Source organism: Carica papaya, chromosome 7 (assembly GCF_054855325.1).
Source record: "Carica papaya isolate Zhongbai chromosome 7, ASM5485532v1, whole genome shotgun sequence".
In the NCBI taxonomy this organism is placed as follows: Eukaryota; Viridiplantae; Streptophyta; class Magnoliopsida; order Brassicales; family Caricaceae; genus Carica; species Carica papaya.
The window spans coordinates 24,146,541-24,160,791 of NC_142315.1; the positions used below are offsets into that span (position 1 = coordinate 24,146,541).

Genomic DNA, 14,251 nt, shown 5'->3' on the forward strand with positions numbered 1-14,251 from the left:
TGATGAATGCACAGTGCATAATAATCAGTAATAATTTATAAATTAATTATTATTTTTTATATTATCAATACGTATAATAATGTATAATATTTAATTAAAAAAAATATGCAGTCACATTTATGACGTATATTTTGTAAATTATTTCAATATAATTATAACAATTTTTTCAAATTTCTAAGGAAAAAGTGCATGATTATTTATGGCAATTAGATCAAGTAACATTATTACTAGTAATATTATAAATTGCCTGGATATCAAATTTTTAAATTATATATATATATATATATTACATAATGGATGGGTGAATCTATGAACCATTTGTTGTTTTTACATTGAATGCTTGTACCATTTTTATTTAGATTTTCTTTGTAAAAAATATTTGTACTTACGAGTAAAAATATTTTATATGTGTAACATTAACATTGTTTTCCAATTAAGTGAATGTATCTAAATTAACATTACTAATTATGTTATGAATTTATAGATAGATTGTTCATAGTTTTATTTTTGCATAAAGTTTAGATATACTACTTCGTATTAACATATTTTATATAATGTGCTGTGTGTTTTAGTTTACGAAATATACAACTACATGTTAAAAATTCACCGAATTAAAATTCTATATAAAATAAAAAAATTTAACAAATTAATATTTAAAAATTAACACTTATTACAATATAATTTATAATACTTTGTTCATTATAATTTGAATCATAAATTTTTATATTTGTTTTAAATATTATTTTTTCTTAATTTTCTAACAAAAAAATTAAGATAAATATATCATATATGAATATTTTTTAAAAATAATTTTGAATAATTAATTCAATTAATAAATTAATAATAACAAAAATAATTATGACATTATTATTAATTTAGTTATTTGTTAAATTTATTACTTCCAGCTGTTTTTAAAACATTCAAATATTTTTTAATTATTTTATTAAAAATATAAAAAAAATATTTGAAAAAAATAAAAGAAATTATAGATTAAATTATAACAAAAATATAATTATCAAATTATAAAAAGTGTTAAAATTTTAAAGATTAATTTGATAATATATATTGAAATATAATTATTTTTTTTAGAAAAATAATCAATATTTTTAGCATACTCATAATATTTAAAGTTGAAAACAATTTTGTTTTGGGAACCTCTTAAATGCAATTATGAGGATTTTAATTGCAATACATGATTTATTTTGGACGCAAAATTAAATCAATATACTATGGCAAATTAATTGAATTAAACATAATTTTAAATGATGAGTTAAAAAGCATGTCCATGCTCTGAAGATTATAATTAACAATTTTGTATAGTTAGATTTTATATTCCTATATATTTTTAATAAAAATTGTGTTATAATATATATATATATAGTTTAACAAATAAAATATATTTATATTTTAATAAAAAATAAAGATTACAAGTTTATTATTAAATTAAACTAATTTTACTTTATAATATAATTATTTTAAGAAACAATTTATAACTATGCAATATAGCCATAGTTGTTATATATGATTGCTTTGGGAATGAAATTTAATTATTTTGTTATAATCAATAATGCAATTAAGTAATATTAAAACTTAAAAAAAAAATGGTTTTGAGGTAAGAAAAAACTTGGAGATTTTAAATTATTTTTTTGGTGATAATTCAGATAAAAATATTTGTAATATATATTTATAGTTATTGTTTAGCAAATCCAAATGGCAGTTTATTAATGGCGGACAACACAGACCACGTTCTTTTACCATTTCCATCTCAACGCAGCGTTTTGCTGCTTTTTCCTTTCTGGCTAAGCTTTCTTCATTTTCCATGTTGTCTCAGCTTCTTCCGTCTCGTCACCTACTTTCAGTTCCTCACTCCACTGTCTTTTCTGCAACTTATCACGGTAATGATTCGCCTATGTTCTGGCAAATCATCACTGATCAGACAAAGATAGCTCTTAATTTATCGGCCGATTCAAGGTTATGCTTTTTTTTCTCTGAATTCTCTAGGGTTTTGTCTGGTGACTGATGAATGTCTGTATATATAGATTGGTGCAAAAGAATACTGGAGAACAAGAAAGATCTTCGTATACATTCAATTCTCTAGAATAATTCACTTCGTAACTCTGGGTAACTTCAAATCTCCGGTTACAATCCGACACGGCGGCAAAATAGCTTGTTGTGTTTGATCTTCGGATTTTTCAATGGCTGCCCCATTTGTTTATTGCTACCTCTCTATATTCAGGTATCACTCTCTGTAAATACATATTTTGTTTATCTTACGTGTGAAACCCCGAATCCGTGAGCATTTTCAGGTTACCTTCTGCTTCATTCTCTTCTGGTAGTTTTACATTGCCATATTTTTTCTTCTCATCCTTCAATCTTTTGACATGCGCGTTTTGTGGACAAATATAGTACATGTACGTAGACAATCTAGACATGCAGGTGATGGATTTTGAGAGCGTTGGTCAAGAAGAATTATTTTGTGACTTCTTTGTGTAGGCAGATATACTCTTATTCATATCAAATTAATGTGAAGTGGAACTATTTGCTCTCTCTGCTATTGATTCTTGAATTAAGATTCTGCAGAAGTAGTAGTTTTTGAGCTCTAAATATAAAACTGTAAGTTGCATCATTTTCCTCAGGTAAAATGGTTTTCTATTTGGAGTCTGTCTGCTTTCAAATTTTGGGTTATAGCCAGGGCATGATGGCTCTAAATTGAGATCTATGACTAGCTCTAGTGTCCAACCCTCACGCTTCTATTAAGAAAATGTGCTTAATAAGGACAAGAATCCTGCTTGCAGCATGAGTACCCCTTTTCAAGATACTTGAACCAAAAGATTTGGTTAGTTGCTCCTTGTAAAGTTGAAAATTGTATTTGGTTCACTTATAAATAGATGTTAGGAAGAAGACATAAAGCTTTTGCAACTTCCTTCTATCAGATAATTCAGATGACTTGCTGATAGTTTTTCCTATTGTGCTAGTAGCTTTTAGTGGGATCATATATTATTTATGCATGAGGTGTTGCATGTTTCTGGTGTGCTTTTCATTATTTTCCTTCTATTTATTTTCCCACGCTATTGGGAGAGCTGAGGAGAATTTTTATTCTCTGTTTATTATGGGTTCATCTAAAACCTGCATCTCAATGAGTCTGTCTGAGCCATTAAAGGATAACAGAGTATTTAGGGAGCAAGGTTTACCAGTATGTTCCCTCATGCTGGATTCTTTTAGCGTCTTTACGTTCAGAAGGCATTTTGGCATTTTTAAGTTGTTAACTTTTGTCAGTGAACAGTTTATGTGAAGAGCCTTCCTAAATTTTTGTTAGTAATTTCAGCCACGATTGATAAGTAATTGGAAATGGCTTACTATAAGGCTGTTGGTTTATCCTGGCCTCTGGATTTTAGCTCTGGAGAGATTCTCAGCCAAGACTATTCTTACCTGATGTACTATTTGAACAAACAAAATCATTCTTGATTGCAATCTATTTTTTGCAATTGGAATATTTTTGGTGCTGAAAGAGCTGCTAGTAATTGTTTCTTTATCATGACAGTTTTCTGTCCAGTATAAGGTTTTAAGACAATTTTGTTTTGAACATTTATTTCATTCAGATGTGCAATCTTGACCTGTAACTTGGTTAATCAGTTTTGATATTTCACTACTCAAAAGGCCAAGTTGTACTCATTCATTGTAGCTTGAGCCATTCTGGGTGATATAGGCACATTAATATATAACTGATAATACTCATTGGTAATTTTTTCTCTTGTAAAGAATTGTTTTTTGTTAAAAATTTGCAATTATATTGGAAAACAATCAATTTATTTTAAAATAGAAAGTGATTTGTTAGATTCCAACACAAACTTAATCTAGCTTTATTATTTTGGAAATATTATACACCATTTGAGCAAGTGCACAAGCATGGGATCCATATAATTTTATCAGAAGAAACTAAAAGAAAGCTCTCACTACAAATGCCAATACTGCATCCAATTACAAAATGTTTTTAGATAGGTTATTAAAGTGTTTTTGGGGGAAATGCAGTTTCCTTCAGAAATTTGAATTTTGTAAGTATGGGGCTGTTCCCTGTGTGATTAATACTATTTATTTTTCCCCATTTTTCTAAGGAGCGAGAGAGGACAAGGTCACCCAAAATGAGAAACCCATGTATATAGTGGCATTTGGACCATTATGGTGTTACTAAATGACCAATCTGAATTACCACTATCAAGTTAATGATATTAGTTCTACCCAGACCTAAACTAGAAAGGTTAGATGCTCAATGCATGGTATCTTATTGACTGTTTATTGGATGAAACTTATTTTAAATTCCATAATGTTTATTGAATGTAAGAACTTACGACAGATTCAATAGATTTACTATATTTTCTTCAATGCATTACCTACTATGGGCATTCATGAATGTGATATGCTGGGGCTAGGTCTTAAGGCCTGGAAATGAGGCTGGAACTTACATTTTGTTCAGTAAGAAGGTGATGCAAGCTTGCTGAAAAGGTGTAAATGGTTCAAGATGGCGGTGTGCTTATTAATTCAATATTCCAAGGTTTCTGAGGCTTTCAAGTTACGTGGTCGTAATTTGATGGAGAAGCCAATGAGATCAAATCTTCAATCTAATAACATGATCAGCAGAGACACAGATTGATCTTAAGGTACTGCAACTAGTCACTGGATACTTCATTCTAATTCTCCCATATTATTTCTTCTATTTTGGTCTTTTTGAAGTTCATATTTCAACTTGGAGAGTAGCATAATCTGTTGCATAGGCAAACTCTTTGACATCAAGTCAACTCAGCCATGAAATTCAAACCTGTTCTTCTTATGGCAGGTTCAGTGCACAATTTGGAATCCCGGATTTTTCTGATAGACCATAGTTATTGTACTTTGTCAAAATTTGACAGATCAAATTGTCTTTGTTCTCCTGTCCTTAGAAAGTGCATTATGGTGAAATGTTATGTTTATCATTGTTGAAATCTTTATTCTCCTGTTTATCTTTTCAGATGGAAGAAGTTTGTCTCAACAGTGAGCCAGTGTTTGATGACGGGGATGAATTTGGGGTTGATGGAACCTGTAGTTTGGTGGAACATGAGGATGAAACTGGTAGAACACAATCAAAGAAGAAACCCATGCAACCTGCTGTTGGTTTGGAGTTTGATTCATTTGATGAAGCTTATGATTTCTACAATAGTTATGCTAAGGAGCAAGGATTTGGTATCAGAGTAAGCAATTCATGGTTTAGATCAAAGCGAAAAGAGCGGTACAGAGCAAAACTTAGCTGCAGTAGTGCAGGTTTCAAGAAGAAGAGTGAAGCAAATAATCCAAGACCAGAAACGAGAACTGGTTGTCCTGCAATGATAATCATTAGACTTGTTGACTCCAAAAGGTGGAGAATAGTTGAAGTTGAGCTTGAGCACAATCATACAGTGAGTCCACAAATCAAACGGTTTTACAAGTCTCATAAGAAAATGATTCTTGCAGCCCGAAAGGCACAACCACCACCAGAGCCTGTGACTGAAGTACATACTATAAAGCTATACCGTACAGCCATTATGGATTCTGGGTGTAATAGATACTCAAATTTTGATGGAGAGAAAATAAACCCCGTTGACCACTCTAGACACTTGGAACTCAAAGAAGGAGATGCTCATGCTCTTTACAACTACTTTTGCCGCATGAAGTTGACCAATCCCAACTTCTTTTACTTGATGGATATTGATAATGACGGGCGCCTGAAGAATGTGTTCTGGGTCGATGCTAGGTCTAGGGCTGCATATGGTTACTTTTGTGATGCAGTTGCAATTGACACAACATGTTTGGCAAACAAATTCGAGATTCCTCTAATTTCCTTTTTTGGAGTAAATCACCATGGACAATATGTATTATTAGGTTGTGCCTTCCTTGGGCATGAGGCAGTTGAGTATTTTGTCTGGATTTTCAAAGCATGGCTTCAGAGCATGCGAGGGCAGCCTCCACAAGTTGTTATTACAGATCAATGCAAACGTTTGCAAAGTGCTGTCTCTGAGGTTTTCCCGAAAGCTCAACATTGTTATTGTGTGTGGTATATCATGCAGAGAGTCCCGGAAAAGTTGGGAGGATTGAAGGGTTACGAAGCAATCAAAATGCAATTGAATAAAGCAGTGTACAATTCCTTGAAGATTGCCGAGTTTGAAACTTCTTGGGCTGAAATGATCAAGCAGCATGAACTAGGGGATAATAAGTGGCTTCATTCCCTGTATGAAGACCGGCAACATTGGGTGCCAGTTTACCTAAAAGACACATTTTTTGCAGGAATGATCCCTCTTCAAGAAAATGAGAGCTTCAATCCTTTTTTTGATGGTTATGTACATAAAAACACATCTTTTAAGGAATTTGTCGATAAGTATGACCTAGCTCTTCACAGGAAGCACATGAAAGAAGCCATGGCAGATTTGAAGTCAAGAAACTCTTCGTTGGAGTTGAAAACAAGATGTAACTTCGAGCTGCAGATAGCAAAATTGTATACAAAAGATATATTTTTGAAGTTTCAATCTGAAGTGGAGGGAATGTTCTCTTGTTTCTACACAAGGCAGGTAAGTGCCAACGGGCCCATAATAACATATATGGTGAAAGAACGGGTCGAAGTCAAGGGAGATGAGAAGGAAGTAAGGAATTTCGAGGTTCTGTACGAGACAAGCCAAGGAGATATTCGATGCATTTGCAGTTTGTTCAATTACAAAGGCTACCTATGCAGACATGCATTAAATGTCCTTAATTACAATGGAATTGAAGAAATCCCCTCTCGCTATATTTTGCCACGTTGGTGTAACAATTACAAGTGCAGGTATCCTCCTCTTGACAATGGCTGGAATAACATTGATGTATTTAACCCGGTTTACTGGTGTAATCATCTGTACAAATGTGCCATTCCAATTGTGGAAGAAGGAGCAAAATCTCAAGAACATTACAAGTCGACATTGCATGAATTAGAAAGGTTGTTGAACACATTTAATCTTGCTGAAGACAACCTAGTGTAACAGAGAATCTGAAGATGCCAAAATGGTGTCTTATAATCTATGACAAATATAAAATGCTCGTTTCTTACCTCTTCCTTCTCACACGCGTCTGCCAAAATATATGCTCATATGAACTCACTAATAAAGAGACAAACTAATCTGGAATCCTCGGATGATTTGTGGTATAGGTATCGATGGAATATATTTTTGAATGTCTTAAAATGGACGGAGAAAGTGTTTTTTGAGTTATACCAACTATAACCTTCACACAAGATAATTATTTTTATTTTCCTTGATCAAGATTTTCTCCATCAAGTTGCCAATTACAGATTTGGTGGTGAAATTATCTTTTTACTTTGACGAATATATGATCTGGATGACACTTGGGCAAATTTCTGTTCATAATTATAGACTATAATATAAGAATAATACCTGAACTCCAACTTCATTAGATATTGATACTTAATAAGAAAGTTTCTAAAAATTATAATCACAAGTATAATAACAACTAATATTGCAAGTTCATATTTAAAAGGGTTAGAATACTATCCCTTTATACTACGCCAACCAGTGCACTTGAAAACCTAAAGCAGTTTGCTCCAATTTGTCAAAATTCATGAGTGGGGAAAAAGAATGCAATGAAGACAACAGCTAAAAAGGACTTGATTAGCATACGCCAAAAGATCACATACTTCTTATAAACATCAACTCATCATCAAGTTGCACCTTCAAAACTAGGTAACATCAAACTGTTGAAGTCTCCATGATAGAGAATAATACAAATGCACAGCAAAACCAGAAACATATTTGAACTTCACATTTCATGGACAAAATAGTGATTCCAGTTCACGATAGAGGGAGTTATAATCTTAAAATACGAAATAACTGGAAACAAAAAAAAGAAACAAAGACATTCAAATCTCACTCCATAAATTGCCATCACTTAAGACAGGAAGGTAGTGTAATCCCATGGCATACAAAAGCCAGCACAATGTAGACAACCACCACGAGCAACAGTATCAGAGCAACCCTGCAAGATGGAATGGGCTAGTGAGCACCAAAAAATCAACTCCATTAAGCTATGTTTATAACAAATGAACTTTGTTTGTATAATTCATTTAAAAATCAATATGTGTTTTAGTCACAAAAGAGTAGAAACACGTCATAAAACCACAAAAATTAAGCTACCGGTTAATTCCCATTGAAATTGTAATAATACATTTCAAGTTTCACAAAATTTTGATGGAATTTGAAATGATGTTTCTTGACTCTTATTATTTTCTAAGAGATTTCTATTGTTTCATAGTAAAACTTAGTGTGGATTTGTAAAAGAATTCCAAAATAAAATCGATTTATTCCAAATATAGCTTTAATGAATAGTTTCTTTAGTTTATAGCACTCATGCAAACTAGATGAAGACGGAAATTAAGAATATAATAGCATCTGTCATGCTTTTGACACTTATTTTTATGAAGATTTTAACAGAGAGAGCATACATGAGCTTGACATTTCGCCACCATACTGTGTTTCTGAAACGACGAGCTTGCTTTCTGAATCGAAACGTATTTCCTTGCATATTAGCAGTTTTATCAACCAGCAATTCCAGGCGATCACCTCTCTCTAATACTTTGTCAATATTCTCTATCATGACATTTCGGACCTATTAACAGCGAGCATTTAGTTGATCCAAGATCAATCTAGAAGAAAACAAAATTTCCAGCAAAAAATCTTGGCTACACTTTTTCACAGAATATATATATATACACAGAATATAAAATTGACGAGCTAGAACTAATTGATATAGATTAATGTTAAGGAATTTACATCATATTAATTATTAAAGCAGAAAGATTCATTTTCATGCTTTCCTTAATCCTAGTCATAAGCAGTTAACAAACTTGAATTGACAGAGATGAAGGAAATGATTCTAAGGGGCATTAGATTATACGTGATGACTGGATAAAGTACGCAAAACCTACCTGACTCATTTCACCCTTTAGTCGATTTATCCTATCTGCATTTGGATCATTGGAATAATATTCCATTTGTTGGCTTAAAACTCTTGAAAATTCATCATTCATGGCATAAGCATGGGCAGAATGAACTGCACGGGCATATGTCCTCACAAATCTCTGGTGAATATCTTCCAGAAATGCAAATGGAATTCTCCCTGAATAGAACATTAAACATATGCAAATAACATTTTAGGGACTACTATATATTGCATACAAGGTAAGAAAGAGGATTATATGAATTAGTATCATTATATAACATGGACAGTAACACAGAAAAAATACTTAACAGTTTCCAGCAATATCCACTCATCATGCAAACAAATATCAGAAGGATAAAGAAATTTCCGAGAATAATCCAATTTGGAAATTTACAAGTGCAAAAATGAAATGTTTCAATAAGATGTGACAAGTAGGAAAAAAGCACCAGCTTTTCAGTTAGGATCAACAAAGCAAAACCTACCATTGCAAAAATTTATATCACCATGAACTAAAAAGCCATTGATCCAATAAAATCTTTGAACAACATGAAAAACAACGATAAAAAGATTTCCACCATCGTCCCTTCAGTCACCAACAACAACCAGAAATACAAGAAAGCAAAAGATTTCTTAGGAAAGGAGCATTTACAACCCAAATATCCATCTAGCAATTTTTTCGTTTTCCGCAAAATTTATTACGTATCAAATTCTGAAATATAATAAAAAACTTAATCATCGCAAATGTCTCAATTCGAGACAACTGATACATCAAAACTAGCAGATTTAAATAATTAAAACTCTCCATTTAATTATTTATTAGCAAAACTCTAAATTTAATCGTTACTTCTTGGGTTAAAAAGATCAATGTTTTTTATATATAACAAAAGAAGAGATATCCCTGAGAGAGACACATACAAATCAAGAGGAATATGTGTCCTCTATGAAAACAAAGAAAACAAAAAATGAGAAAAACTAGCTAAACATTACAATTTACAAAGACAAGCCAGCTAATCTCTACAAAAAACTGGAAAGTTAAAAAAAAAAAAACGAAGAGCAGGATTTATAATGTTCCAATCAGAGCTTCTGCAGCACGTTTTAGGAAAAACCACAACTTTCTCACAACAGAATTTTTCATGTCCTATATTCTGAATTATCTATTAAACACCAAAATTGCACACCAAAAGATCGAAAGACAAGCAGTAATGACCAATCAATCTTCGGAAATCAAAATAATAAGAAAAGAACAGGAAAAACATACTCCCGGCAGTATCGTCAGCCATACAGAGAACCGTGAGGCCATCGGTGCGCTTAACGTGGAAGATGAACCGGTCCTGAGAATATGAAACGTGGCTGTCGTTAGTGCCTGGAATCTTCTCCAGAATCTGCTTAGCTATCGCTCCAGCATTCGTCGACGTAGCACTGAACTCTGCTAGCACCACCGATCCACGCGCCACCAGCGCGTAAAGAATTGCCATGTCTCCTCCCTCAACAACTTCTACGTCTACGAGAAATATAAAACGATAATAGAAAATTTGAACGGAAAAGGTAACTTATTTCCTCTTCGCTTCAATTAAGGATCGAGAAATCGACGGATGGATTAATCAAATCCCGAAGAAGAAATTGATTGACGAACTAGCTAGAAATTGAAAATCAACAAAAAAAAAAGAAGAAACTCTTCTCGAATCTGAGAGTCTTCTCTCTATCGCGATCTAGGTAGAGAAACCTGAAAAGCTGGAAGCTGCAGAACTGGGTTTAATTGTGGCGGACAGGTAAATTGAAAACCCGGACGATGAATGAGAGAAGAAGAAGAAGAAGAAGAAGAAAGAATATGGGTTCTTTGTTTAATTTTTTTTGCTTTGCTGTATATTTCAATTTTAATGATTTAAATAATTAAAAATAGAATAAGAAACCAAATAGAAATATCCGGAGGAATTTTAATAATTAAATTACTTAATTAATAATAATTTTTTTTTTTTTTTTTTTTATATTTGGTAAAACTTACAGACTACACTGTAATTTATTTATTTTTACCAAATTAATTACAGACATTCTCGGTAAAAATTATTAATAGATATCAAAATGTGGACTGCCGAATCCTACCCGCTTTACTCTTAAGGCTCGAACCCGTGTTCCCTACATCTCTTTAATAAGCGTGGATTTTTCAGATATATAATATGATATTATATCATATGTTATATTTTTTTTCTTTTAAAATTTCTGCTTCTAATTTTAGGAAGAAAATCGAATTTTAACCCATATTTATATAAATAAACTATTAAATAATGTCGTGACTTATATAACTAATTTGAATTTCCGTGTATATTTAGTTGAAAAAAAGAAAGATTGATTGGGTTGGGTTGAAGTTGGAATCCATTTTGATGGGCCCATGTTGAGGCGTCAGATGGGCTCCAGCAACTATGAAGTTTCGAACTTGCTAGCAAAAGTTGTAAATAAAAAAGGCCAAGAAAAGTTATTTAAAAAGAAAGATCCAACAAGTGGATGATGTGTGTATAATAATACAAAATATATTTCTTAATTTTAATTAATGTATATATATATATTTTTTTACAAAATTATGCAAGTTGGTTAATAAGAATAAGATAGAAATAAGAATGGAAAATATTTATAAATACTATATTGAATTATTTATTATTATTAATTATTTGGATGGTATGAGTGGGCCAGACATAGGACTTGGGCCTGTCACTTTAACGGTTCATGACAACGGCAGTGGACAAAACATTGGACAAGACTTGTCCTACAAGGTAGCACCAACTTCTCCTATTGTCCAATGGGCCCCACCTCTTCTTATTTTCGGTGTCATTTCACTTTAAAAAGAAAGAAATAAATAAACTTTCGGCCCAGTACTATTTTCCTGTTTGGAAGGCTTTGCTATATGGGCTCAGAAGTCAAATAATATTTAGCAAAAGTCAAATCAATTTTTTTTTAAAAAATAAAATTAAGTAATAAGCAGTAATTTTGAGTAAAATGCTCTTAAAACATGATATTTAACCGAGTAAATAACTTCTTCTGAAATTGTAAAATAGGAAACTGAAAAAGCAGTGTGTAGTTTCTTCATTTGAAAGCAGTGGTTGGTGAAAAGCATGAAAGTTGCATTACACACGCACACACACACACACACCATGTATGTATCTATGCATGTGTATGGGCAAATAGGAAAAGAGTGAGCTGAGTGACAGTAGTTTTGGTCAGTGAGTTGGTGAGTTGGTGAAGTTCAATTGGCTCATTGCACAGTCACTGTACTTCCCTTCACCATAGACGAAACCTAACCTTTTAGCTTTCTTATATATAAACCACATATTCCCGCTTCACCGATCAACATTCTCTCTTTCTCTCTCTAAATGATATATATGTGTGTGTGTGTGTATTTTTATATGATTGTATACCATGAAGGGTTTTTTAAGGTTGGTGGAGGTTGATATAAGTGCTTCTGCAATTAAGTGCTTATGGGTTCTCTTTGTGGTCTTCCACAGCTTTCTTGAACTGTGTACGTAAGTTATTGAGGGAAAAAAGCAGCTTATTTAATAAGCATATGCAATTATCAATTCAAGAAGGTTGTGGAATATTACCGGGAGGATCTGATAACAAAAGATCATAACAATTGAGCTACACCCTTATATATACATATATGTACTAATTAAGTATTGTATATATATATATATACACATGTTCATAGTCCTTTGTTTCTTCTTCTTCTTCTTCTTAATTGATACTTTTCTTTTGCTTCAGGGATTTTTCCGTAACAAATATGTTGCAGGACATTGCAGTTTCAAAGATCTTGAAGAGATTGTTTACCAGAGATGTCATATCATAAAACTAGTATGTACATGTGTATACATATATATATATGTATGTATATATGAATACATGTTAAAGGGATCTCCTTTCTCTTTATTTTGTGTTCACCAAACCTAGTCATCATCCATCAACCGAGAGTTCTTCAATTATTCTGCAATACAAACTGGGTATTGTGTGTGTATGTGTGTATATTATACATATATATTTCTGAATTATTTATCCAGAAGTCCTTAAGTTAGCAAGAAATTATTTGAAGGCTCTGAATTAATTAAATTTCTTCTTCAGTTTCTCTTTTGTTTCTGTCCTCTGTGTTTTTTCCGTCGTAGAATCCTAGCAGAACAGAGACAAGTGAAGTAGGTATAGTGGTGAGTGAGAGAAGAGTAATGAGCAAAATTACACTTTTGCCATACATGTATATATATATATATATATATATGCTTGAATTCCTTTAAAAACTTGCATGAGTCCAACCATATTAATCCAATTCCAGTTGCTTCATTTAAGCACAGAATATTCCTCGGCAAATTTTATTTTATTTTAAAAAATTTCAGTTATCCAACTTGGCATCCAAACATCAACAAAGAATAACCCAGATGGCTTAAAAAAAAAAAAATGATGTCTCAAAATCAAACAAGTTTCGGCTCAATTCTTCTGATTATTATTTTCATTTTATTCCTAATTATTGATTATTTGGTATACAAAACAATTTATATATAATTTTTAGGTACAAAACTATCACAAAAATATATAATTATGAGTTTAACATAAGAATCAAATACTGTTTTTATTTATGTAGAATTTAGTTTAAATTCTAATTCACTAGAATATGAATAATTATTTACTATTTTATAATATATATGAATATTATCTTTACTATTTTTGTAATTTAAGTGTGAAATTAAAAATTAAAGTTAATGTCTTTATCATCACAAACTCTCAAAACAAGACCATGATAGCATTAAAAGTACTGGGTCGATCGGAATTTCAAACAATATTTTGAACTAATTTTGTTTTTCATTCAAGATTTCTCTACTCAAGGTAAGAATGATCTGTGTGTGTGTACATATATATGCATATGCATATGCATATGTGTATGCATTTATTCTGAAAGAAAGTTGCACATACAATGTATCATAAAAAGCAATGAGAGATGATGTATTTGTGCTGTCATTTCCATCCGAATTTCAGGTGGGTATGTCTCTAACTGAAGCTGCAGCTGTCAACTCACATAAACATACAATTCATGCGTACATATATATCCATATGCACGTAACTATATATAATTTGTATGCATTGAGTATATGTTTTTTACATAACAGATGAAAACCGCAAGAAACTGTGAAGGTTTTAATCTACAGGTGTAAATCCAACAAATCAGATTCTGTAAGTATAAACATATCTATAAGTGCTTTACATATAATACACACACACACACACAACATGT

At 31.8% G+C, this 14,251-nt stretch overlaps 1 protein-coding gene, 1 long non-coding RNA gene and 1 pseudogene across 5 annotated transcripts; 2 read left to right on the top strand and 1 right to left on the bottom strand.

Moving 5' to 3' along the window:
* Nucleotides 1–1,751: 1,751 nt before the first annotated feature.
* On the top strand, nucleotides 1,752–7,083 carry LOC110806425 (protein FAR1-RELATED SEQUENCE 6 pseudogene; annotated as a pseudogene). Of its 3 annotated transcripts, none has more exons than XR_015813237.1 (4): nucleotides 1,752–1,971; nucleotides 2,040–2,236; nucleotides 4,113–4,655; nucleotides 5,004–7,083. The product of XR_015813237.1 is annotated as a protein FAR1-RELATED SEQUENCE 6 pseudogene, transcript variant X2 (transcript). The 3 variants fall into 3 exon arrangements; XR_015813235.1 differs by having other exon boundaries at nucleotides 4,428–4,655; XR_015813238.1 differs by having other exon boundaries at nucleotides 4,472–4,655.
* A 578-nt stretch (nucleotides 7,084–7,661) lies between these two features.
* On the bottom strand, nucleotides 7,662–10,866 carry LOC110806422 (vesicle-associated membrane protein 711). The gene is made up of 4 exons (XM_022031273.2): nucleotides 10,247–10,866; nucleotides 8,975–9,165; nucleotides 8,492–8,655; nucleotides 7,662–8,025 (listed from the first exon to the last, which is right to left on the bottom strand). Exons 1-4 carry the CDS (start codon nucleotides 10,461–10,463, stop codon nucleotides 7,935–7,937), a joined length of 663 nt encoding a protein of 220 aa, XP_021886965.1. The 5' UTR covers nucleotides 10,464–10,866; the 3' UTR covers nucleotides 7,662–7,934.
* Nucleotides 10,867–11,999: 1,133 nt separating this feature from the next.
* LOC148253080 (uncharacterized) lies at nucleotides 12,000–13,062 on the top strand. Its single transcript, XR_015813643.1, has 2 exons — nucleotides 12,000–12,496; nucleotides 12,739–13,062. It is a non-coding gene; the product is annotated as an uncharacterized LOC148253080 (long non-coding RNA).
* Nucleotides 13,063–14,251: the final 1,189 nt, after the last annotated feature.